General features: G+C 53.4%; 6 protein-coding genes across 6 annotated transcripts; 5 read left to right on the forward strand and 1 right to left on the reverse strand.

The window, feature by feature from the left end:
• Positions 1-4,074: 4,074 nt before the first annotated feature.
• On the forward strand, positions 4,075-10,143 carry VTN00DRAFT_8316 (uncharacterized protein; the record flags this gene model as incomplete). The annotated part of the gene is made up of 3 exons (XM_069435157.1): positions 4,075-9,612; positions 9,675-9,788; positions 9,853-10,143. 3 exons carry the CDS (start codon positions 4,075-4,077, stop codon positions 10,141-10,143), a joined length of 5,943 nt encoding a protein of 1,980 aa, XP_069286582.1.
• Positions 10,144-15,328: 5,185 nt separating this feature from the next.
• On the forward strand, positions 15,329-16,270 carry VTN00DRAFT_8317 (uncharacterized protein; the record flags this gene model as incomplete). The annotated part of the gene is made up of 3 exons (XM_069435158.1): positions 15,329-15,648; positions 15,780-15,932; positions 16,180-16,270. 3 exons carry the CDS (start codon positions 15,329-15,331, stop codon positions 16,268-16,270), a joined length of 564 nt encoding a protein of 187 aa, XP_069286583.1.
• A 349-nt stretch (positions 16,271-16,619) lies between these two features.
• On the forward strand, positions 16,620-17,048 carry VTN00DRAFT_8318 (uncharacterized protein; the record flags this gene model as incomplete). Its single annotated transcript, XM_069435159.1, has 1 exon — positions 16,620-17,048. The coding sequence occupies one exon, from the start codon at positions 16,620-16,622 to the stop codon at positions 17,046-17,048; it is 429 nt and encodes a 142-aa protein (XP_069286584.1).
• Positions 17,049-19,628: 2,580 nt separating this feature from the next.
• VTN00DRAFT_8319 (uncharacterized protein) lies at positions 19,629-21,008 on the reverse strand (the record flags this gene model as incomplete). Its single annotated transcript, XM_069435160.1, has 2 exons — positions 19,629-20,864; positions 20,937-21,008. The coding sequence occupies 2 exons, from the start codon at positions 21,006-21,008 to the stop codon at positions 19,629-19,631; spliced, it is 1,308 nt and encodes a 435-aa protein (XP_069286585.1).
• A 1,197-nt stretch (positions 21,009-22,205) lies between these two features.
• On the forward strand, positions 22,206-23,122 carry VTN00DRAFT_8320 (uncharacterized protein; the record flags this gene model as incomplete). The annotated part of the gene is made up of 4 exons (XM_069435162.1): positions 22,206-22,335; positions 22,403-22,437; positions 22,507-22,569; positions 22,628-23,122. 4 exons carry the CDS (start codon positions 22,206-22,208, stop codon positions 23,120-23,122), a joined length of 723 nt encoding a protein of 240 aa, XP_069286586.1.
• Positions 23,123-23,676: 554 nt separating this feature from the next.
• VTN00DRAFT_8321 (uncharacterized protein) lies at positions 23,677-25,272 on the forward strand (the record flags this gene model as incomplete). The annotated part of the gene is made up of 1 exon (XM_069435163.1): positions 23,677-25,272. The coding sequence occupies one exon, from the start codon at positions 23,677-23,679 to the stop codon at positions 25,270-25,272; it is 1,596 nt and encodes a 531-aa protein (XP_069286587.1).
• Positions 25,273-25,428: the final 156 nt, after the last annotated feature.

The following is a 25,428-nucleotide window of genomic DNA, read 5'->3' on the forward strand; positions in this document are numbered from 1 at the left end:
AAGGATTTGCAGATAGCGCGTGAGCAACAGGGAGAGAATTCGACGCATGTGGGAGGGCGTCTTGGGAGTTTCGACGTTCTGGGCTCTCGAAGGTTTCCGTGACAAGATCTTGTCGGCCTGCTGACTGCGAGCCTGGGTGCCTGAGCGCCTGACGGCCTTGGGGCCTGATGCACCAGGCACCCACACCGCTCTGGGTATGGGCCGGACCGGGACCGGAAGGGGGGCTTGGCAGTGCGCTTAGTCAGCGCTGCTCGCCGCATAACTTACGGAGCATCGAAGGGGTCATAACATGTATCTACTTTGTTCTGTATAAGCGTTGGACGGGTTGATATGAAAATGCACATTTCACATACGGTACGTCACCTACTCCTCTCACTCGTCGCTTGGTCGAAGCCGCAGGCCAGCTGCACCGCGTCCTGCTGGGTCTTACAGTACTCTGTATGCCTTATTTTTTGCAGACAGGTTCCTGTTTCAGGCAACGCAATCAGCCAGAGGAGACTCCTCCCACCGTCTTGGTCGTTCCGTAGTCTACTCCGTAGATCAGCAATGGTCTCATTCGCACTACGCAGGATCCAGGGCTGAAGAATATCTGGCCTCCACTCCCGGAGAAAAAAAAAGATTCCAAATGCGACGATAACGCTATCTTCGGCGATTTCATCATTGAAGGCAGGGATTCACCGCCAGTGGAACGGCAACGCGTCCGTGAAGAGAAGCGCGCTCCTCCACCTTGCTGAAAACGGCTGGCTGATCCCCTTTTCCAGGGTCGACTGTTGATAGATCAGATCCGTCTTACTCTAATCCTCTGTAAAGTGAGATCTCAGCCACATATCCGCATGCTGTCGGTGCGGTTTCCCGTGACGGACCCGCCGCCCGCGTGGCTGTCGGGCTTCCTGTTCCTGAGACCTGAGTGGACTGTGTCCGCTCAGCCTTGTATAGAATGTCGAGGATCGACCAGTTGACACCGCTCAATGGCATTATCCGACGACGTGTTATCTACTGGATGGAAGTAGTTGATCCACATTCTAATGGTCTCTGGGTCCCTGTGAGGTAGGTAAAACAGTTATTGCTCATGCCAGCGCGAGATATGAACACCCTGGTTGGACTTTGAGAGTCACTCTGTCCGTTTCTCGTAGAGAGTAATCAGCATTTGTAAGGTGACACATACTATACTTGGCATTCCCCCCGTCGATGCCCTTCTGGCAAGGTGGAGATGGACAGTCCAGCTGCCAAGCGCCTAATTCTGATCAGTGAATGCTTGACTCCCGGGCAAACAAAGAAATAGTTCGTCCATTCTTGGTCCATACCAGCTTGGTGGGACGGTTGACGTCGATTTCATGCCCATAACTGCCTCATGTCGGCACTAGGGTTCCGGTCAGTATCGATAAAGATGGGAATGTCGTGAGTTTTATGGTCCTTTGGCGACTCCATGATCTTTCCTCCCCCCCCCCCCTTTCGACAGCTGGCATTGCTCGCATACCTGCACCGGATCTGCTGATGGGTTTGTTCGCATACACGGCAGATGACCTCAGCAGATCGTACTCTTCTTTTCGCCCCTGTAACAATTGGCATCGCTTTGCAGCGGTTGGGTGCAGAACATCTCGATGTTAATCCATGCCGGGTCACGGGTTGTGTGATCTGTGAGTTTGCGTCATATTAAAGCACCTAGCTGTAAGTCTCGCGCATTAATTAAACGGTCTCAAGGAGGAAACTCTGAAGGAACATCGGAGAAGATAGGCGATAGAAACGGGAAGCGTAGATCTCCTTTTGTAATTGGTGTTTAGTTCTGAAGCCTTTGTATGTCCCTGTTCGAAGCTGTTGCCACACTTTATCAGCCATTGTGGTGGCGGTTGGTAGCAGCATCTTAAGATATATATTTCTGAACAGGATGGTCGAGCGCGGAAAAGCAGAGTTGAATCTTGGCTGCACACAAGATCATTGTCCCATTGGTCTGATCTCATGAATCCCTATAGATTGCCCACATCTATGGCGGATTTCTTGTACCTTGTATTTCGTGGCATGATCAAGAACTCGAGGGTATTATTATCCGAGTCTCCGTCCTACCAAGAAGCGGTGTCGGAGAATGGGACGATCTGTCTGCCTCAGGCAGTCAGTCATACATTGGTGGACCGGAATAGTGGCACCACGACCGCTTTAGATCGCACAGGTGATGAAAGGACTCTGCATAAGGGAGAGAAATCAAGGGTGAACAGGCGGTATGCGATATGCATCACACCGGACTAGTGTACGAGGGACACTACTGTACGTTGTACGTTTTATTTTTATTATTTTTTTTTATATTTTTTTTCCAAGTTCTGTCTGTCACCTGCACTTCGCGCAGCCTTCGGCTCGGGAAAGGGTGGTTTGCGAAAAGGGAGAGTGTGTGGGAAGTACCCGTTTGACAAGCCCTCTCCATAGTGCGGGCGAAAGAGCTGCCACCCCCCACATTCCTGCGACAGGGCTGGCGTCTAAGGGTCATAGTAGATGTTCTCTGCGCTCGCCTACTTTAAGAGACTTCCGTCAGCCTGCGTGGTGATGAGCTGCTAGCAGGGTAGGTTGGCCCTTAGTTAACTAAGATCGATACGGTCAGAGACGGCCGTTCGACAAGCGACATGCGAACAAAGAAAACCAAAAATAAATAAAAATAGATAAAAAAAAACCTGGATACCTCCATACCTATCTGGGTAGGTGATGATGATGGCAGGATCGCAAACCACAGGAAGGGGCATTTTCTGGAATGCCGAAATTTCCACAGAGATCTCGCGCAGCATCTGTACCCGAGTCTCTGGAGTCGGGGAGAGCGCCACACTACGACCAGCGGCAAGGGCGCCATTGACGTCTTGGTGCAGCAGTTAGAGCGTCCAGGGTACGATCGCAGCTGGGCCGGGGGGCCGTTTAGTGATGCCACGGGCCGCAAAGGCACCGAGCGGCAGAGGGGGGGGGGAGGAGGGGAGCGGTGCCAGTTAAAGGCCAGCGCCCCGGCAGACGCGGTGAGAGCGCTCTCACAGGCGGCGACGGGGTCCCGGAACGCTGCGCTGGTATGCGTCGTCGTCGTCGTCGACTGGCCGGGGAGAATATCCGCAGCAGGTTGAAAGGGAAGGGATCTCTCTCACGTTGCGCGTGGACATGACGAGCGACGATGCTGCAGATTGGGAGAGGAACCCGAGAAAACTCCACTGGGCGCAACCAAGGACGACTAGGGGAGTACCTAGGTAACACGGCCGGCGGCCCAAAGGCGACTGGCTCAGTGCTCGTGGGGAGAAGAGAGAGGAGAAGGATCTGTTCCAGCAGCAGACATTGTGATAATCCCATCAGTTAGGAGTCAGCTTTCGTAGATAGCCACAGCCCTCTGTTCACGTAGAAGGCCAAAGTGTATCGCAGACCACACACAACATACTGTTTTGATTTGCATCTCTTACCTCTAACCTACCCTCTTCCCTACTCTTTCTCTCACTCTTTCTCTCTTTTCTCCCCCAACCTCCCAACCTCCAACCAAAGAGAAAAAAATAAAAAAAGAACCAGCCCACTTCAGCCGTGCAGAGACTTGCATCCCACACACACTCTCCTGGTCCATCTTTTCCTCTCCCATTCCTTTTCTGACCTAACGAACTCCTTCGAAACCCCCCCCTCCCCCCCCCCAGCCCCCCCTCTGTCCTGCGGATTTTCTCCCGAGTCTCTGTGCGAGGCTACCCGTCCTGCGCCCACAGGGGTCGTGAGCCGCTCCCCAGTCTCGCCTACGTCATAGGTTGGACCCCAGGGACACCATTTCTCTCTCACCACAACCGTCGCTCTCGCTGGCCCGAAGCAGAGCCTGCTCCAGCGCATCAAAGTCGATCCCTCACCTCGACATCGCTATCGCCATCACCATCCCCATCGCACCTTGCCCATCCCCCTCGACTTCGCCATCCCCCCCTTCACTCACTTCTTCTGCAGCTGCTCTCTCACGTCCCTCTTTTCGACTGCTGTCCCGCCCGAGAGATGCACGCGTCAGTCTACTCCTGTGGACTTGGACTCACCGACGAGAACTAATTTTCCGACCGGCGGTGGAGGGGAGAAGCGTTAGGGGACGTCCACAGCATGCAGACTCCTCCGCTTCCATCGCCGGCCAAGGCACCTTCGCCTGTGGCCACGTCCCATTCTCACCATCGTCGCTCGTCCCGACCGGACCTTGCCAGTCCTGCCGCGTGCACTCCCGATGGCCATGTTGTTGCGGCCCAGGACGATGCGGCCGTCGGTGGTGATCGGCACGACGTGAACGCGAGTACCGCCGCCAACCATGACGATGACCACCACCGGGACACGCCTGCCACAGCGCCGTTGACCGGGAATGGAGACACTGATATAGGGCAGGGTTTGCAGGAAAATCAGGAGAGCAATTCGCGGACCCTGGATGAATTGCGGAGGCGGATGGAGGAGAAGCTTGTACATCAGCAGACGCAGCAGCAGCAACTAAAACTCTCCTCTTCTGGCCAAGAGTGTCTTCCCCTCCACGCAGTTACAGAGTCGCCCAGGCTGTCTGTGTGGAAGAGTCGCGTGTCGACCCCTTCTTCCCCTCCAGGGCCACCAGCATCGGCGGGATCCGTGCCGTCGGCATCGTATGCGGACTCAATTGGCTCCAGCAACACCGTCACAGCCAGTGCTCCTGGACAGACACCTGATCAGAATGTCGCACAAACGCCCTCGTATCCCTTCCCGACGATGTCGCCCCAAACAGCCCTGGATCCTCCCGTACATTCCCAAGAGCCCTTCAAGCTGACCTTCCCAACTGACAAGATCAAGTCCCGGCCGGTCAGGCCCTCCATATCGACTCAGACGAGACACCCGTCGACAACCTCCACGGCTCCCCAAAACATATTCCTACCGCCAGGAGCAACAACGGTGCCCGAAGATCCAACGTATCCAAGTCCCAATCTGTATGATCTCACCTTGAGATTGAATGCAGATCCGGGTCTTGATGCATGGTGGGCCAACGTCGTCCACATCTTGCAGACGCACTACGGTGCGGAAAGAGCAACGCTTGCGGTGCCTGGTGACTTGACGGATCTTGAGAATGTACCCTGGGGCCAGAAGGCGACCTTCAACGTTAACTTCAGCAACGAGCCTGATGATGATGGTGGTGGTGGTAATGATGCCGCCGCCGCCGCTGTCAGCGAAGCGTGCCAGCCGGGAAAAGTTGCGCCGAAAGAGGATGGCAGTCTCGATAAGAGGAAGGATGACGTTATTGATTCTTCACCGAAGATAAAGAGAGTCAGCAGCCCTATATCACCTGCCAAGCGACCCCCTCTTATGTCACGCCATTCATTTGCAGGCTTTGGGAAAGATGGCAGGCACTCCGTGTTGCATGGACTCGACCGCCCGCAACTACATTCAAGAGCGAAGAGCATATTGGGACGCGAGGAGAAACACGACAAACCTTCTGACGAGAAGCCTGCCGTCGCAGAGGCCGAACCTGCGTCAGGCGTGGCCCCGGACAGTCGGAAAATCAACGGCTCCTCGAAGCAAGCTGCTGGCCTTTCAAGTGCTCCTCGTCGTAACTCCCCACTGGCAGTCTTCCCTGTTCCTAGGGCTTTGGAGGTTGAAGCGGATCCGCTTATCAAACGGACGGGCGTTGTCAAGCTGTTTGGACGCACCAAACCGGCGGTGATAACACGAGAATATGCCTACGACTGGACGACATCCCAGCCATATGAGGCCACTGCGTCGCAGGCCTCTGACGACCAGGTCCAAACAACCCCGGTCTCTGAACCCCCAAGAGAGACCGTGAAGACGCCAACACGCTCCGCACGTTCCAGTTCAACTTCGAACCTAAATCCGCATGTTTCTATTATGCATTCCGCAAAAGATACCCGTCATCGTGCCTCTTTGATAATAGCAAGCGATGACATCCATGTCAAGCCTGAGCTCTATGAAGAATACGAGCAGACCCCTCCATCCCCGTGGTCACATTCCCCGGCTCCCTCTCCAGCACCCAGGTCGCATCCTGAGCAGAACCCGTTCTTCATGAACCACAGAGTCGACGAGGAGGCTTTTGCGAAGAATCCTCCCGCCCATGACTATTCCAAAGCTCAACCTCTAGAGGCCATTGGCATCGACAGGGCAAAATCAGTGGTCCATATCCCACTCTTGCACGCTACGTCATCCAAGCAAGCATCTTCGAAGACATTGAGATTTCCCGTTGCGATCATATCGTTTTTGTCGCCCATAGTACCATTCCCCTCTAATCTGAGGCAGTCCCTCACGTACCTGACACCGCACCTCACCAACTCTTTCTGTTTGGCCCAGCAGTATAGCCAGCTGGAGAAACAAATCGCCCAGGGCGCCCAAAATCCGCGCTATGGACATCTCCTCGGCCTAGGTGGAACGTTCTCCGACGCGAGCAGTGAGCTGGAGCTGGTCGCTGGACTCAGTGGGCATGTGAATTACGCTATAACTGACGAAGGCTCCCTATCCGCCCGTGCAAGCCTCTCTTGCCCCGATGACGGCTCAGGCACGATGAAGTTCGCCCCTGCCCTATCGCTGTCCGGTACACCTGGCTTCGATCTCACAAACTTCCCTGACGAATCTGGCCGCTCTTCTGGCTTGGGTTTCAGACACAGCAGCGAGGCCTTGGACAGCTATTTCAATTTAGAACAATCCAGGAATTCAAATGGCTCCGCGGCTCAGAACCGAGCCTGGCTACCGAAGAGTAAGCAAAACATGCTCTCAGCATCGATACCCACATCCCCAGGAAAAGCTCAGGGGAAAACAGTGGGCGACGATGAAACCACTGCTCACGATCCGGGTCTCGCTGCGACTTCCTCTAGCCAGGAAGGAAGGCCTGCGCCTGCACCCTTACCGACACAGGCATCTTCTCGCAATACGTCAGCGAATATCATGGCTCAGCTCCACCGTGAGCTCCCGCGGCCATTCCCGGACACGATTGCTCAATTGATGCTGAACTCGGTGCCTCTACATCTGTTCCTCGCCAAACCCCAGTCGGGCGAAGTTATCTGGACCAATGCGAAATTTGATGCGTACCGGAGAAGCCAGCCGCAGGAGCAACGAGTGAGAGATCCCTGGCAGAATATTCACCCCAGTGAGCGTGATCACATCTCCAAAGAATGGGCCAAAGCCTTGCGAACCGGTTCGCAGTTCACTGAAAGGGTTCGAGTCAAACGGTTCAATGACGAGACCGCGTACCGTTGGTTCATTTTCCGGGCGAATCCTTTGATCTCCGGAACTGGCGAGCTCCTCTATTGGATCGGATCATTCCTTGATATTCACGAACAGCATATAGCTGAGATGAAGGCTGCACAAGAGAGGGAGATGTTTGCGACTGACGCGAAATATCGAGCCCTAGCGAATTCGATACCACAGGTGGTGTTCGAGGCGGCCGAACATCGTGGTCTCATCTCAGCAAATGAACAATGGCATTTGTACACTGGGCAAAAGATCGAAGACGCGATGAACCTCGGTTTCACAAAGCACATCCACGAGGATGATCTCGAGAAATGCGGCTTTCTGCTTAACCCTGACGGGGTGCCACAGACTAATGCGACAGATTCTGTCACACCTTCTGAGAAGAATGGCGTCAGCCATGGAAAAGCGAATGTCTCGGGGCAGCACTTTTCCCGCGGCGTAACCCCAGCACTTGAAGATCTCGTGAGACGAGGAGTCGTCGCGGTGCAGCAGGATGAGAACGGGCGTGTTTTCTACTCGACAGAGGTCCGCCTTCGATCCAGGGGAGGTGATTTCCGGTGGCATCTAGTTCGACTAGTCAAGGTCGAAACCAGCAGTTTTGGAAACGGAGAAGCTTCCTGGTATGGGACATGCACTGACATCAATGACCGGAAGCTTTTGGAGCGCGAGTTGAACAAGGCAATGCATCAGCTGAACAAAGAGATGGAATCGAAGACCAAGTTCTTCAGCAATATGTCCCATGAGATTAGAACACCGCTGAATGGGATACTCGGTACCATTCCGTTTATCCTTGACACTCCGCTCGACAACGACCAGAGGCGAATGCTCGACACCATTCAGAATAGCTCAACCAATCTGCGTGAACTGGTTGACAACATTCTGGATGTGTCCAGAGTCGAGGCAGGGAAGATGAGCCTAGTGAACGCTTGGTTCCACGTCCGGTCGGTCGTCGAGGATGTGATCGACACAATTGCGTCGAGGGCCATCGATAAGGGTCTCGAAATCAACTATCTCATGGACGTGGACGTTCCCTCCATGGTCATTGGAGACAGGTTCAGGATCAGACAGGTACTGATTAACCTAATGGGCAACGCGGTTAAGTTTACGTCGCGGGGCGAGATCTACACGCGATGTTCGATCCATCACGACCCTTCCGTCTCCCTCAAACCAACCGAGATTCTGTTGTATTTCGAAGTTGTCGATACCGGCAAGGGCTTCAGTGCTGCTGACACCGAGCGTCTGATGCAGAGGTTTAGCCAAATCGGTGGAAGTGGTTCGCAGCAGCATGCCGGCAGCGGACTGGGGCTGTTTTTATCGAAACAGCTCGTCGAAATGCACGGCGGCAAATTGACCCCTAGCAGCAGGGAGGGTCAAGGAGCGAAGTTCTCCTTCTACGTTAGAGTGGATGCTCCGCCGCCTCCGACTCCAGAGGAGCCTCCACTCACACGTCAATCCTCAAGCCTCTCTGAAGCACCTACGACCGTATCAAGCTCCAGCCCCAAGCAGAGACTGCCTCTCGTGTCGAAGGACTCGACTGATTCAAAGATATCGGCGATCAACGACATCTCTCCCGGTCATGACTCTCCAGTGATTCAGTCGTCGAGCAGCTCGGACCCTTCAGGCCGTTCCACTTCGAATTACCGCTCTGAACACTCTTCAGTGTCCTCCGCTCTCCCAACCCCCGAACTTCAAACTCACGACCAGGCCTTAAAACTTGACCCTTCGAGAGGATCCATTAGTCTGTCAGACTCTGGAGTTCAGGAGAGATCGAGCTCAGTAACATCAGCAAGTGGCGACACCGTATGTCCCTCTATCCCGTCGATAATTTGGACAGAAGCTCAAGCGCTGACCAAAAAGGCGACAATTGACGTCACGTCGGATTCACCACAGCCATCCGGGTACTCCGTCCTTATCCTGTGCCCGCTTGATAACGCTCGCGAAGCCATCAGGCAACATATCGAGCAGGTGATACCACACGAGGTGCCCTCCACGGTCACTTCGCTTCCCGATGTCGAGGATTGGAAAGACCTGATCAACTTCGGTGATTGTCCTACCCTGACGCACCTGGTCCTCAGCCTGCAAGCCGTAGATGATGTTCTGGAGGTCATGCAGCATATTCTCTATTCCGACGCCGAGGTCATCCCCACCCTCGTCATCATCTCGGACCTTTATCAGAAGCGACAGATCAACTCGAAGATCGAGGAGTTGGTAGCCGCGGGTAGGAAGGTGCACACTGTGCCTAAGCCGGTGAAGCCATCTGCATTCTCAAACATCTTTGACCCTGACAACCGACGCGATTTGAGCAAGGATCGCAACCAGGACATGGCAAGAGAGGTTAATAACAATTTCAAAACGATGTCCAAGATCGTTAAGGAGGTTATCGGGAATAAAGGCTACAGGATACTGCTCGTCGAGGATGATGAGACTAACCGCATGGTATGTTCGACACGACTTGGCTCTTTTTAGTGTCGAAAACTGAGCTAACATATGGATCGCAGGTGATGTTGAAATATCTTGACAAGATCAAAGTGGTCTCTGAGACTGCCGGTAATGGTCAAGAATGTACTGAGTTGGTCTTCTCCAAAGAACCGGGTTACTACTCTCTGATAATAGTACGTTTTTCCCCCCTGTTGTCGTCAGCGACGTTCACTCGAAAACTGACAATTCGAACTACAGTGCGATATTCAAATGCCTGTCAAAAATGGGTATGATACCTGTCGTGAGATCCGTGCATGGGAGCAGAAGAACCATTTCCCTCAGATCCCGATCATGGCTCTCTCCGCCAACGCCATGACGGATCAGATCGATGACGCTGCACGGGCTGGCTTCAATGATTATGTCACGAAGCCTATCAAGCACAACGAACTCGGGAAGATGATGATGGGTCTGCTGGACCCCAGCACGCCTCAAGTCTTACTCCGAGACCGTAGGCGTAAGGATGATAATAATAATCAACGTGGGACCTGAGCCATTGAATTAATTTTTTTCTAGTTTGGCTCTCCGATTGACCCGCGTGACCCGGCCGACTCCCTACCTCGAATGGGGCACTGCCTTTTTTTTAACCTACTTTCATGCTGGAGCGGACGGGGACTGTCGCAACTAATTCTTCTGGGCCGGGCTGTGGGCTGGCGAGAGAGGGAATAAGAAGGGAAAGGCGCCTTTTAACGGTTCTCCGTCCCGGCTCTTCTGTTTCTTACGAGCGCTCGATTCCACATCGCGGCCGCGTTCAGCATTTTGTCTTTTATACCATTTTCTTTGCATCAGCGTCCGGAGTATCGTGCTTCTTGTGGTCGGCCTTTTGGCGGGGTGCCGACGTTTTTTTCTTGTTGTTCTTTGTGTTTCTTTCCTCGTACCACTCATACCCCATGCTCCGTCCGTCTGCATCATGTTTCATTCATAACCTGCTCCATCCATGTCACCTGATGTGAACTCATATACCTTGTGGCGATGTTTATTCTCCCCTGACCATAGGATTCCTTCCTCTTCTCCCAATCAATATTTGACTATTGGCATGTCCTGAGTTATGATTCACCTCAGACTAGTCACCTGTTTCTTTTTCTTTTCCTTTTTTTTTCGATATGTTTCTTATCAGTCTTAATCAGGGGTTATGGATCATTGTGCCCACGGGCGCGAGACTGGTTTTTTTTTGGTCCTGTATCGCATGGGTCAACATTGTATTTGGCATGACATGACATGACATCATCAGCATTTTGGTTATCGCGCGGGTAATGGCGTGACAGGGCATCATCTTAGATTCGGTTTTCTCCCTTTCCGAGGCCATATGGAATGGAATGAAACGGCGCACATCTCATGTCCTGAAGAATTTGGGAGAGGACGGGAACGGATGGGCAACCATATTTATCTATTTATATTATACCTCTATATATGGATGTCTGTCTGTTGGAAGGGGGAATCACGACGACGAACGACGATAAGGAAATCGAGTCTGAAAGCGCCGATGGATGGAAAAGGAGGAGACCAGGGGGTGGAGGAGAGGACAGGACAAGGGATGTCCTTACACATATAAACACTCTCTCGCATTTCCCTTTTTCTCTCCTTACACAGTCTGTTCTGTTCCTTCCACCCCTTTTGCTCTATTTCCTTTCGTCTACATTATGCATTCTGTGTGGCCTGTATATTATTTCATCATCGTCTCATCATCATCACCATTATTATTTACGAGGGGAGAAAGAGGGATGATGAATGAATTATATACCATATACCCGAGATAGGGAAAAAAAGTAAAACAAATAAAACACATACAATTGTGAACAAAAAGCTGTTTCTTTTCTGTTATCTTTAGGATTCGAATTCGATCGAGTCGGTCGTGCACCCCTCTCCACTTAGAACCTGAGATAATCCTGCACCGGACTGAGTGAGTACTATATCTATCCACCCATCCATCCATTTATTCTATACCACTACCAGCTCAGCTTTGTAGAGTAGATGATAAGATAACCCACCTCCCACCCCTTGACACATTCATCTGACGTATCCAAATCTCCTATACAGTACAGTGCAGTAGTACGTACGTACATGTAATGTATGCTATGTAGATCGCTGCACACTGCAAAGTCTCGATCGGCAATCACACATACCTCATCTCATCTCACATGACGTCTGACTGTTCTTTTCAGCCCATCTCAGTGAAAGCTCGTTCCAGGTAAGGCAAGGCAAGGAAAGGTTGTAGCAGTGTGGAGGAGGGGATCTGCGATGCATTGCATGATGGTGCATATTGACACTTTGATCTGATGATCTGATGATCCCATGAGCGTGTGAGCGTGAGAATGAGCGGTTCCAGTGGGTTTGGTTGGGAAGTTTGGAGTCGTTATTTCTATTTGTCTTTACTGACTGGGTGGTTGATTCATCAGACTAATTATTTAATTAATTAGGGTCTTTGTAATTATCTGTTGAAGTGATAGTACTGTACACAGTAAATCTCTAGAATGTACTCCGTATACCCGTGCGGGAAAGGGGGTCATGAGAGTTGCGGGGTACATACAGTATGCAATACAGGAGAGAGAACTGCAAAGTCGGAACTGCGAGTAAAACTCTGTACTGTATGTGTTCCTGTTATTCCCGTATGCAGATCGTACGGTACCTACTTACCTAGGCACCTAACTTACCAGTGAGTGGGTGAGACCTTTTTTGGGATATTGTCTCATAGCCAGGTCGATCCGTTCTGCATATGTCTTGGGAACTTTACTTTTTTCACCACTTCGATCGTCGTAGACATACATCATGCATTCCTGTTTAAGCTTTAGGGAGCCCATCTGGTTATCTGATTTGCCTGGTAGTAGTCGTGGGCAAAGAGTACCGGCGTCTGTCAGCATCGATTTGCTCGGCTTGTGGCGGTGAAGAAAAGAGAGTGAGAGGGAGGTGAGGAAAATGAGACCCGCTGCCGACGGGAGGAGCCCTGATCAAAGCACAACCCACCATCGATCACAATCAGGTCTTCTAGAAACAAGGCAGAGAACAGGAGGTATACCCTGTTCATGTAGACGTTGCCTTGTTGCAATTTCAATTAAGTTGCTGGGGCGAGTGGAGAGAGAGTAAGACGGCAGCGGGTGGTGCTCTGGTCTGGCAGGGACGCCATGCGCGAACTGCTGGCCTTTTGGGCTCGACTCAGTGAGCTCTCTCTATCTCTCTCTCGCCTTCACTCGACTGTCAGCTGCTCCCTTTTTCCCCATGTCTCTCCCGGTCTTCTGGGCCCATTGGGCGTAAACGGTGAACCCGCTTCCATGGGCCAGCCGGAAGGCAGGAAATAAGGCTGCATCGGCCCAGGCGGAGTCTGGTCAAATCAGCCGTGCAGCTCGGATAACGTCGAGCAGTAGCCTGTGCGGGTCCTGCGAAGCGGTGCAGGACAGAGACGGTAGACCCCCAAAAGCCAGGCCAGGATGGCCCGTTTTCCTGCAGACACAAGCCTCTGGTTCGCTGGGAGTGATCGGTCTGCCTGGCCTGGAGTTCTGGACTGGGGACGGCTGTCCTAAGCATCCTCTGTCGCAAAGCAACAGGTGAAGCAGAGGCTGATATGGAACAGTGGGAGTTGGTCCTGCATCATGCTTCAAGGCTCGTCGGAGATTTCCATCTCATCTGGTCTCCACGGGTTCTTCATCTTTTGCGTTCACCCCGTTTTTTTTGGATGGGCATGATGAGGCGGAGATGTTGCAGACAGGATGGTCGATAGGTAGTTAGGTAGTTAATCGATCAATCGAGTGTCACTCGAGAGGTATGCCCAACCCAGGGTAACCAAGGCATGCCTTGCCATGTCGTGTGGGAGTGAGTAATAGCAGTAAAGTTCCATCGCGAGTCCCAAACCGGCCAGTTGAATATCACGCAGGCACAACCTCCGCGCGGTCTGTTGCGCAGATCATATCGCCCAGGCTGTTAAGGCAGCGTTCGCGCTCCCTGTTCAGGCCGCGATCCCCAAATGCCAGCCCTGCAGCGGCACAGCATCGGGCAGAGCAGACAGAGACCTGCGTAGGACGATGATCTTCTGCCAGCCGCGGCCTAAACCTCCTGGCGGCGGCGTCTAGAGCGCTTGTCGCCGCTCGAGCCTTGGCTGTTCGTGGCGTTTTCCCTCGCTGCTTGAAGCTGGAGTTCGACGCGCACAACAGCGACACAAGGCGCAGGCGGACAGCAGAGAGAAAGTCCAAAAGCTCTGGCCGCGTCCGGCCAAGTCCCTATCCGCCATACCGCGCCGCCAGGTATCTGGCGCCACAAGCCTCGCTTGGAAAGGTTGAAAACAAAAAGGTTGTTCCTTCGTGCCCATGCAGAGATGTCCAACAGCCACGATCTACAGCGCCTGTGCCCATTCCTCTTCTCCAGCCGTTCTGATGAGGTTCCAACGCACCTCGGATGCCTCTCAATCCCTGATGCACTCCTCCGCGGGGGCCGTAGGGAAGCAGGGCCAGACAGAACCATACCTGATGTCAGACCTGCACGCAGAACGGAGCATATCAACTAAGCCGCACCGCACCGCTCGCCTCCGTCCATTGGCACGAGTAGAAAAACAGCACCCGAGGTGAGTAAGGAGGCAAACGCCCTGGAGAAGGAGAAAAAGAGGGTAAAAAAAGGGAAGAAAGGTCGCAGAAGTAATTGGACTCGAGGACTTTTTTAGACTTCCGTAACCGCGCAACTCTCTCGCACGTCCAATGGCCCGTCTCCGGCCATCAGCCCAAGTCCACCCTCTCCCCTCTCCCCTTCCCCCCCCCCCCAAGCATCCAGCCCCCTCTGGGACGGCACGCCGCGCGAGGGAAAGGCCCCGGAGAGGGACGAGGACGACGGACAGACGCGGACCGGGGCAGAACAGGCGCAGACAAGACCGGGATGCGTCCCCCGCGGCCGCCGCACGAGGGCCTCGCGAACCGACACGATGGTGGAGGGTCTGGGAGCCCTCTCACAGGAGCACGGGAAAGCGGGACGAGGCCCTAGTGGGGGGATGGCGAAGATAATGCAGATGGCTGGTCCTGTCCTCTCGTGCTCCTCCGGCCCAGAGCGGGGTCGGATCGAGGAGGGAGCGAATTGGCTGACGGGATAGGGGCGAAGGGACGCGCCGGGGTTTGGGATTGGGGATATAGGGGGGTGGGAGGATGCAACTCGAGGCGCCGGGACGCTTCCATGGCCCTCGTCCTGGCGCCTCCGACCCTCGACGAGCAAGCAGAGCGCCTGGGGGGTCGGACGGAAGACCCTCCGGCGACGGCTATAAAAGGGTCCTCCTTTTCCTCCGTACGTCGTTCTTCTCTTTCTTCCTTTTCCATCACTCGCACTCCGGGATATCTCTTCATCCTTAGGCAGACCTGTCTGACCGGCGCTGACCCTTCCCCCAACAGCCCAAAGCCCCCTCCCCAAGCTCCTATACTCCCCCGTGGATATATACCTACCCCCTTCCTCTTTGGGAACATCGTCTTTTGTCTGTCTGTCTCCCCTGTTGACTTGCCCTGAGGCTCACCGTCCTCCCGCTTGTCCTCCTATCTTGACTGTTGGCGGGCTCCGTGCTTGCTCTTCCCGGCTCTCTGTTTGTCAAGGACCAAGCATCTCTCCTGCGATCTCCCGCCTTTCCGCTGCTTCGCCTCTTTCTGTCTCCATATCCCCACTGCTTTATATAGTATATATCTCCACCGCTTAGCCGGAAACAAAGAAAACCGTCACCATGGCTACCCAGCGGATCTACCAGCCGACCACCACCCTCCCCATCAACATGCCGTCCAAGGCTCCTGCGGGTGCCAGCTACTACCCGGTCACCCGAGTCGCGGTTTCGCCTCCGGAAGTCTCGGACAGCAGCACCACCGCGGGAAGCCGCACCTCTGGCTTCAGCGCCGGCTCGAGCAGCTACGCCGGTAGCGCCAGCGGCGACTATGACAGCACCCTCTCTTACTCCGGAGTCGATGTTGTCGACATGCTGAATGACCGCATGAACAATGCTTTCGACCCGACGCCGCTGGACAAGGGATTGGCAATGCAGGCGCAAGCGTGAGTTTCCCATCTCCGGTGGAACCAGGGCAGTCCCATGTCAAGAGTCTGCACTGGCGTGTTCGCGAGATTTGCCAAAAAAAAGCGTTTTCTTTTGCAACTGCAGAGATCTAACCCTGAACCGCGCACAGCTCCGGTCAACTCAACGCCAAGCAGCGCGAGCTTCTCGAGCTGCAGGCTCTCGCTCAGCGCCGTCTCAAGGGCGTTCGCGCCAACTTCTCGGAGGGTTTGAAGGCCGCCAGGGAGACCAAGCGTGATCTGGAGTGGACTCAGAAGCGCGTTAGGTGAGTTTTATAGCCGTCGTCACTCTCCGCGAGGACACCCCCATCGTTACCTCTTGTGTCGATTCCGCTCCGCTCAGCGGAACTGCATCTCCGCCGCGCTCCGCCGTCGGCGCTGTTCTTGGCAGATTCGGAATCTTTGCGATCGTGCTGCTCAGAGGCCGTTTTCCACGCGGAGCCTGTGAGGGTACCGAATTGCATGATATACGTGTCTTGTAGGAGCGTAGACTGATATGGTTGGCGACTGCAGCGCTCTGAAGGCGAAAGCGGAAAGCGCACATCCCGACGAATTCCGACGAGCGACGAAGAAGTACACCTATGACGACGACGACGACTTCTGACGGCCCCACGAGCGCGTCATTTTGTCCATTCACGTCTATTTCCGCGTTCCTACGACTTTAATGAATGTAACGATGCTTCAAGGAAGGGTACAGAAACTGGCTTTCTGCTTCTGTTTTTCTGGATAGGCTTGTCTGATGGATTTGTGTTTTCTCGATGTTTATGGCCCACGATCTTATTTGTCATTTCTGGTATTTTCACAGCTTATGTCTCTGTTTTGGTTCGGCGACGTCATTTGGGGTAACGCATCTGTTTTGGAAAAAATATACGCACGTTCAAGTTTCCGCTTCTGTCCGTGAGAAGTAGCCCCATCCAGCGTCATGTGCACGAGATCGGATCTGCTGGTCGAGGATGAGCCGCAGAGACAAACTGCGCTCTGCAGAGAACCTGTTGTTGCGGTTACGATCGGGTTCTGTTCTCGTGACGTCCTGCGGGGACAGAAACCTGCCTCATGGAGAGTTGGGCGTCCTGGGGCACATCACCTGCCCAACCGCACCGCCACATTTCCACCACGATGGATTTTCTCCGCTGGCGATGTCCGCGGTTTCCACGGCGTCTCCTCGCGGTGAGAGAACTTCGCGGTGGCTGTCTTCCCGTCCGTTTCCGCCCCCTGTCTTGCCCCCCTGTCCTGTCCTCGATCTCTCCGCCGACCCCACTCCGCCAGCGGCGGACAGGCACCCCTGCACCGCCATGCTCCGCTCCACCCTACGCTTTGGACCACTTCCCTTGCCGCTTTTGCGGCCGGCCTCCCCTGCGTCTGTAGTTGAAGCCAGCGCCTGACTCTGCCGCGCTCTTCGCGCCCCCCCCCCCCCTGGCGCCTAACCCCGTGTTTGGTGCCTGAAAGTGGAGGCCTCGCGCCATCCTGAGACCTTGGCCGTGTGTCTCCCTGCCCAAATGGGCCATACTCTGCACCGATCTAAGGCAGAGGCTTGGCCCCCCACGTTGGAGCGATCTCTGGTACTATTTCGGGTAATAGATGTATCCTCTGTGGGCCACCCCCACGCCTTGAATCGTAGCAAGTCGGGAATATCTTCCCAAGACAGCAAGACGGGCCGTCAGTCGTTTCCGGATAGGGTCTCATATGCAAGCCACAGCGTGTGATACTTTTCCATAACAGTACCGACAACCTCTTAGATTGGTATCCCGTAGTGCTCAAGCCCAAGAGATAAGGTTTTTAAGGGCGTGACAGCCCCTCCATAGCCTGTTTCAGTTGTTTCGGGCGAAACCCACAACGTAAGGGAAAGAGGAAAGAAACCCTAGCTCTGATGACAAAGTAGCCCCTCGCTGCTGGAGTGGACTACTAGTAGTGCCTCCATAGCTATAAACAAACGCAGCACCCATTTCAACCAGTACAGTGTGCCTACCTACCTAGGTATCTTGAAGACTTGAACTTGGATCCGAGAGTAAGTCTCTAAGTAAGAGGAATGTTGACCCTATCTCCAGCCAATTAAACTGACCTCTAGTCCTGCTTTCGCTAGTGAGAAAGGAAACTCTTGTAGCTAAGATCCAGCAGAAAATTAGGTAACTTCACATCCGTATTATCTCTGTGTTGAAGAAGAAGGGTGGACTTTATTTTAATAAGACACTATGACCTGCAAGCCAGGTTCTGGATCTGGATCTGGATCTGGAAGTATAAATTACCTTCTGGAGGAGGATTCAATGATGATGAGTCTTATATGGCTACTATCTCAAGTTATATATGTTCCATTATTTTTATATTGGTGGTGGTGATACTAATGCTTTTGTGTTTGCTCTTCTTTGCGAAGAAGGATGAGAAGGAGAGAGGACTATAGTCACAGGCTCAGGCTCTGCAGGTGTCCTGAATGGGGATGTGTTCATGTATGTACTTGGGCACGTGCATCTTCTCCAGAGCGGGATCTGTCATCTGCTATTTTTGCTGAAACTAGGGGGGTTGGTATGCTCCATAGGTTTGTGTCCTGAAGAGGACTTGTTGTTTACTTCTTTTTCTTCTTCTTCTTCTACCTAAACATGAGCAACCCAAGAGACAGAGAAGATGTCAGCCGAATATTACCACTATACCCTAGTGGTATACCAAGAGACCTATCAGCCTATTCAGCACACGCCGATCCAGGCATCTCGAAGGTTATAATCCCTGCAATAAAGGGGTCATACTGTCTATACCTGAAACCACCTATTTTCCTTTGTTATTTCACGAAAATGTCTCGGGATCATTCAAGAAAGAAGTATTCGGAAGGTCTTAACCCCTAAGTGCATAAATAGTGGTCAGATAGTTAGGTAGATTCGAATAATCAGAGCTTTCATCATCATACCTTCGGATTACGAGGTTCGCGCAGTCCGACAGAAGAGAAGAGACCCATTATTGTTATCATCATCATCATCATCATCATCGGCAGCAGCGGCAGCAGCGGCAGCAGTAGCATCAGGAGGTGAAGATGGAGATACATACATTTCCCTCCTCCCTCCGCCCTCCCAACTCTGCCTCGCACTATGCTGCAAATCTCTCCTAGAGACAAGCTATCGATGGCTGCGGCTCCGGGTCCTTTAGACAATATTTCAGACTGTCCCGACCACGACCGCAACCCTGCAGAGATGGAGAAAGTCACTATAAAACTATTACCGTTATTCACTACTATCTTCCTCCGCGGCACCACTATCACCGTCATAGTCACTACTTCACTACTACTAAAGTTATTATACCCTCCCCCAACAGCACAAGCACCACCAGCACTAGCAAGATATCTTCCACGTAGAGTGGTGGCAACTCCCTCCGACACTTCAAGGACTCTCGCCGGTTATACTGCTCCTTGTGTCTCAGGCTAAGAAGTAACAAAAAAATCAAGGGAGAAGAAGAATGAACAATATAGAATCGTCGAACTAGATAAAATGGACAGTTGAGTATTATGAGTTTGCTTTTTTCTTTTTCTCCCTTCGCTTCTATTCTATTCCTCTACTGCGCCAATTAGGGTGCGTGAGTAAACTTGAAAGATTTCAGTATTTTCCCTCGGCTAGAGTCTGTAGAGCTCTTATCTCCCGCTCCATGAAGCCTCGAGAAGCGCAACTCCTCCTCCTCTTTTCCCTCATCCTTTACATTGTGTGGGCCATAGTGAACGTCCAATTTAATACTTTACTTCCGTAAAATGTCTTCCACGCGATATATGTGTCCAAAAACACAACTTCGTATTAGGAGAAACTACTAGATCATACTAGACTAAATTAAACCATAACCCGAACATAACATAATAAACGGCATGTGCCCGTTATTTTCATTTTCAATTTCGTTGCCCTGCATCTCACCTGATACATCCATTAATCTCCGACCATAAAACATAACTGTAACTGTACCTTATAGCCCATCACAACGGACTCAATTCTCTCAATTCAACGCTTCCTCGGCCGACACTGGCCCGGGTTCCCGTGTGGCTTGTCGCAGTACGCGCAGTTGATGTCGTGGCAGACGTAGTGGTCGGTGCAGACGTGGACTGCGCAGGCTGCGGGCTTTACGTTGAGTTCTTGGGTACGCTTCGAGGGGCATTTGTCGTCGTCTCTGCTGCCGTGGCTGTTGGTGTCGTTGTGGTCTTGGGAACCGTTGTGGGCTTTGTCGCCATCACGCCCCTTGTCGTCATCCTCATCAACCCCCCTCTTCACAAACTGCTCCGGCGTCCGCCACAGATCCTCCGGATTCGTAACATGGCGCCCATCGACCCCCCGGAACGTCTCCTCCTTCCGCTTCTTCAGATCCGCCGGATAGTTCGCGATGTACTTGCTGATCTCGTCCGGGCTGAACTGTCTGTAGTCGATGACCTTGGCGTCCTTGTCCATGCTCCGCAGGACGCCATCGTCGCCGAGGTTGAAGAAGCCACGCATGTCCATTTTCACGTCGTCGAGGGCGGGGATGTGGTATGCGGCTTTGCAGCTGGTGGAGTGGTCGTCATCGTCAGAACTGTCGTGGTCGTCACTGCTGGGGCGGGTGGTAGGGATGCTGGAGTGAGCAGGGTACCCTGGATTTCCGATAATGGTGGGGTCTCCTGGGAGGCCTCTAGGACGGGGAAGGCCCCCGGGGTAAGTGGTAGGATTGCCTGGGTAGATGGTGGGGTTACCAGGTTGAATATTACCGTCCCCTGGATAAGCGGAGGGGTCGTTAGGGCGGGTATTAGAGTCTCCAGTACGGGCAGGATCCCACGGTTGAGTAGGGTACCCTGGATAAACACTAGGAAATCCGGAATAAGTACGGCCACCTGGATAAGAGCTGGGATTATTAGGATAGACGCGAGGGACTCCGGGAGCAGTGGGAAACCCCGGTTTAGTAGGGTCTCCTGGGTAAGTGTTAGGGACTCCAGAATAAGTAGGATTACCCCGAGGCGAGTTAGGATCGCCAGGATAACTGTTAGGGACTCCAGAATAAGGAGAATTACCCCGAGGCGAGTTAGGATCACCAGGATAACTGTTAGAACCTCCAGGGTAAGTAGGAATGCCAGAATAGGCAGTATCCCACGATTGCGATTGAGTAGGTTGAATGTTGGGATATCCAGGATAAGAGGTGTCGTCCCCAGGACGAGCGGAAGGGTCATCCGGGTTAGCATTAGCATCTCCCGGCTTAGTGATAGGCACGTCCGGCTGAGAAAAATGGTAGCAGTATTAGCAGACCAGTGTGTGTTCTTGGGGTAGGGATTAACATTACAGACGTACCAAAGCTGCGGCCATGGTGTTGACTGGAAGTCCCAGATAGGCAATGGACGCGGCAAGCAGAATCAGATTCATGATGGCTGTCAGTATCCTGAAGGTATACACTTATATAGTGGACTCTTAAGAAGATACTTTGATCTGAAGTGTTCAAGCTTTCTCAAGGAAACGAGAGATTTGAACCTGGGGATGTCGTGGTGACAATTGAAACAAGTTCGAGGGTTCCTCTGGTCCTGCTGAACGGCTATTCTATCCGGTCAATGAAGAGGTTTAAATAATCTGATTAGCAACAGTCGACAGAAGAGATCCATTCTCGATTTCTTGAAAGTTGAAGCTTGTGTGTAACCGACGTGGCACAGCTGCGTATGCTACATACGTAAACGCAGGTTGAGAAGCAAACAGACAAGACTGTGGAGTCCGAATATTGAGACTTCTAAAGCAATCCGAATATCAAGGACGTGCGTCATTTATTGTGGCGTGGCAATGCAGTATCTATCATGGGTGTAACGCGGGTTCAACTGCTGTCCCTGTTCGAGTAACATGATTCGTGCGCTAGTTACGTGTAGGGTCCCGTGGCCAAGAACTGTATCAATCAGTCATTAGATGTGCTGTCGAATCTCATGCTGTATGCAAAGATATCATTACTTCCCTACCTGTACTGGGTAGTACCTGGATATACAAGTCTGTCGAAAGGCATCACTGTTCGAAGAACGTAAGGCATCCAGCACCTAAAAGCTGTAAAAGGGATTCCTGCCTGAGGATTCAACATGATCACCGTCCATCGATGCATGCATATCCCTCAGTATATGTACCCTTGCCGCGTTATATTCATCACACCGACATTCTCTGGAAGTACAGTACCAGTAGTGAACATATGAATTGATCATGTACAGACAGATATCCTAGATGGCTCCTAATCTGTCTGCATTCATATAATCCATCTACTTGAACGACCTTGAAGGCCTGGGCAAAGAAGCTGAGCAGCTGTAGATGTAAGAGAGATGTGCGGAGGAGGACTCCGTCGACCCCGCGCGGAAACGCCCATGGGACTCTTGCTGAGCGAGCCGCTAATCCGCCGCAGCCTATTGGCCCGATTTGCAGCGAGAGCATGTCGAGATGCCGTCAGCGATGTGAGATATCAGCTCTCGTCCCCTTATTATCCGCTGTAGTATACATTGCTGACATCCTCTGTCCCTTGGTTTGCTCAATCTGTGTGCTATCCATCTCACGTTGAGGTTTAGCTGAGCTCTAAGCATCTACAAAAGCAGTGACATCATGTCCTCCGCTACAAGCACCGAGGAACATCCCCCCGCGGTCGAGGCCAGAGAAGACCAGCCTCTGCTGGGGAAACCAGGAGGTGCCACGCAGGGAGAGGGCGTTGGAATCCATCACAATCTGGTCACAGGTTGTTCCCTGTTGTTTCTGTCATGTATACCGCCAAGACCCGTTACTGACCGGAGCTTTCTATATAGGCAGTGCCATAGTTGCGCAGGCCGGCATATGGATCGTGAGTGACGCGTCGAACCATCTGTCTGCTGCCATTGATCAGGTTTTACTAACAGAATGCGTACAATAGCTTGTCGCCCTCGTCTGGTCAGCCATCTTCTCGAAGAACCTTGTCTTCTTCTCGGCCCATCCGGTAAGCCTCTACGCGTCGTGGCCGCATGTTCCAGTTCGTTTTCTGACAGATCTCCCAGCTTCTCAACTCCTCTGCCGTGCTCGTCCAGGTGCAGGCCATTCTCACCCTGCAGCCAACCCACACGCCCAAGCAGAAGACCCTTGGAACGCGCGTCCACTTTGGACTCCACGCGCTGAGTAACCTGGCCTTCATCGCCGCGCTCGTCGTCGTCGAGATCAGCAAGGACAAATACCCGCGCTTCACCTCCCCGCATGCCGTACTGGGTTTGATCACCTACATCTGCATCGTCCTGCAGGTGCTCGTGGGTGTCGTGCAGTACTTCTTCCCCGCCCAGATCCTGGGGAGCGTCGAGAGGGGCAAGACGATCTACAAGTATCACCGCATGAGTGGCTATGCCCTCCTGGTGCTGGAGCTTGCGACCATCTGCGCGGCTACGCAGACCTTTTACAACGTTGCCATCTTGCACATCAAGCTGTGGGCCGTGCTGATTGCCTCGATCCTGGTGGTTCTGGGCGTGGCGGCGCGGATCAAGAAGCGTAAGCTGGGCTTTTAAGCTGCGGACCGGATTTAAAAGAACAGGCTATATTTGGAACGCGAAGCATATGCGATCGTAGCGCGCTTATGGCAGTATGAAGCGGCGGCTAAACTAATGTGATGAGACCTGACCTCTTGAGTATGACATTTCCCTCTCAGGCTTATCGGCTTTGCTGTTGCAAAGGATTTACAGTCAAGTGGGTTTCTTATTCAAAAGTTGTCATTTGCAATCTATGTGCCATTTCTCTACTTACCGGATAGTATGCACATGATATCTGATTTAGTTCAGGGCAAAAATAATACGGAACGAGGAAATGGGAGGTAATCGCTTTGCATGGATTTGAGCTTGGTAAAGTATATTACGATTCTATCACCTCATAAATGAGACTTCTATATAGCAAGCAGCGTGTTTACTCGTAAGCTCGTCGTCGTCTGTCGTACTCTCCATGGTCCGGGGTCGACGCGGGACACCCAAAGCGGAAACGCCGAGCTCCACTCGGCGGGCAGAACCAACCTCCGGATCTCACGACTGTAGATTTCTTTCGACGTTCAACCTCGAGACAACTCCAGACAATGCCTGCACCCAGGGCGCCCTACGTCTGCCTCAATTGCAGGTTCCGCCATGGGCTGACCACCCGGCGGTCCCTGCGCAACTTCACCACCACGGCCACCCGCCGCGGCGAGGTCCTTCGCCCCGCGACAGCGCCGAAGCAGACCCCGGACGTCAAGCACATCCGCCAGAACGCGGAGCTGTACTCGAAGAACTGCATCGAGCGGAACTACGCAGCCCACGCGGACAGCCCGTTCAAGATCCAGCAGCTGAGCGAGGAGGCGAAGCGGCTCGACCACGAGCTCAAGGAGCCACGGGCACGGGTCAAGCAGCTGGAGAAGTCGATCGCGAAGCTGGCCGCGCAGAAAGATGGGAACAGTGATACGGACGCGAGTCAACAAGAGCTGGCTGCTCTCCGGCAGGAGGCGCAGAAGCTGAAAGACGAATCCCACGCCATGACGACCAGAAAGACGGACTGCGTGGAAGAGATACAGCGTCTGGCACTATCCCTCCCGAACCTCTCCTCCGCTGAAACCCCCGTGGGGGACGACCCAAAGCTGGTCAAATACATCAATTTCGACCCCGAAAACCCTCCCTCATGGGTCAAGAACCCCAACCTCTCCTCCTCCCGCTCCCACGTCACCATTGGCACCTCCCTCAACCTCATCGACTTCACCAGCTCTGCGACCTCCACCGGTTGGGGGTGGTACTTCCTCACGAACGAGGGCGCGCTCCTCGAACACGCCCTCGTCCAGTACGCCATCTCCGTCGCCCTCCGCCGCGGGTGGAAAGTCGTCTCCCCGCCCTCGATCGTGTACTCGTACATCGCCGAGGCGTGCGGCTTCCAGCCGCGCGACCAGCACAACGAGCAGCAGATCTGGGCCATCGAGCAGAGCGAGAAGGACAAGGCGAGCGGGAAACCGCAGCGCAGCCTCGCGGGGACCGCGGAGATCCCCCTCGCGGCGATGTACGCGGGACGGGACATCGATGCGGCGGAGTTGCCGATCAAACTGGTCGGCGCGAGTCGGTGTTATCGCGCGGAGGCGGGTGCGAGAGGTGTCGATACGAAGGGCCTTTATCGTGTGCATGAGTTTACGAAGGTGGAGTTGTTCGCGTGGGCGGATAATGTCCCTGAGGAGTCAGGCAAGTCGGAAGACAGACCGACGTCGGAAGCCCTCTTCGACGAACTCCTCTCCATCCAGACCGAGATCCTCACCTCCCTGAACCTCCCCTGCCGCGTGCTCGAGATGCCCACCACCGACCTCGGCGCCAGCGCCTCCCGCAAGCGCGACATCGAGGCTCTCTTCCCTTCCCGCCTTCGCTCCACCACCCCCAACAACAATCCCTCTGATCTAGACCTCGAGACCGCATGGGGCGAACTCACCTCCGCATCCATCTGCACGGACTACCAGAGCCGACGGCTGGGCACGCGCGCGCGCGGCGGCGGGATCAAAGACGCACGGTTCCCGCACACGGTGAACGGGACCGCAGTCGCGGTTCCCAGGGTCATCGCGGCGATCTTGGAGAATGGGTGGGATGAGGAGAGGCGGGGGGTTGTGGTGCCGGAGGTGTTGAGGGGGTATATGGGTGGGGTTGATGTTATTGGTGGGAGGAAGTAGAAGATGTATATCTTGATGGAGTATATGAAGGGAAGGATTACGTTTTTCTGGGGACCTCCTTTTTTTCTTTTTTTATGTCATGAATGAATTTACTCGAGGAGCCTGTAGCAATTTAAATAATCAGTTATAATCCAGGCAAGCTCTTGCTCACATTAG

The sequence above is a fragment of the Thermoascus crustaceus genome, assembly GCF_041956765.1.
Source record: "Thermoascus crustaceus strain CBS 181.67 unplaced genomic scaffold VTN00scaffold_5, whole genome shotgun sequence".
Taxonomy (NCBI): domain Eukaryota; kingdom Fungi; phylum Ascomycota; class Eurotiomycetes; order Eurotiales; family Thermoascaceae; genus Thermoascus; species Thermoascus crustaceus.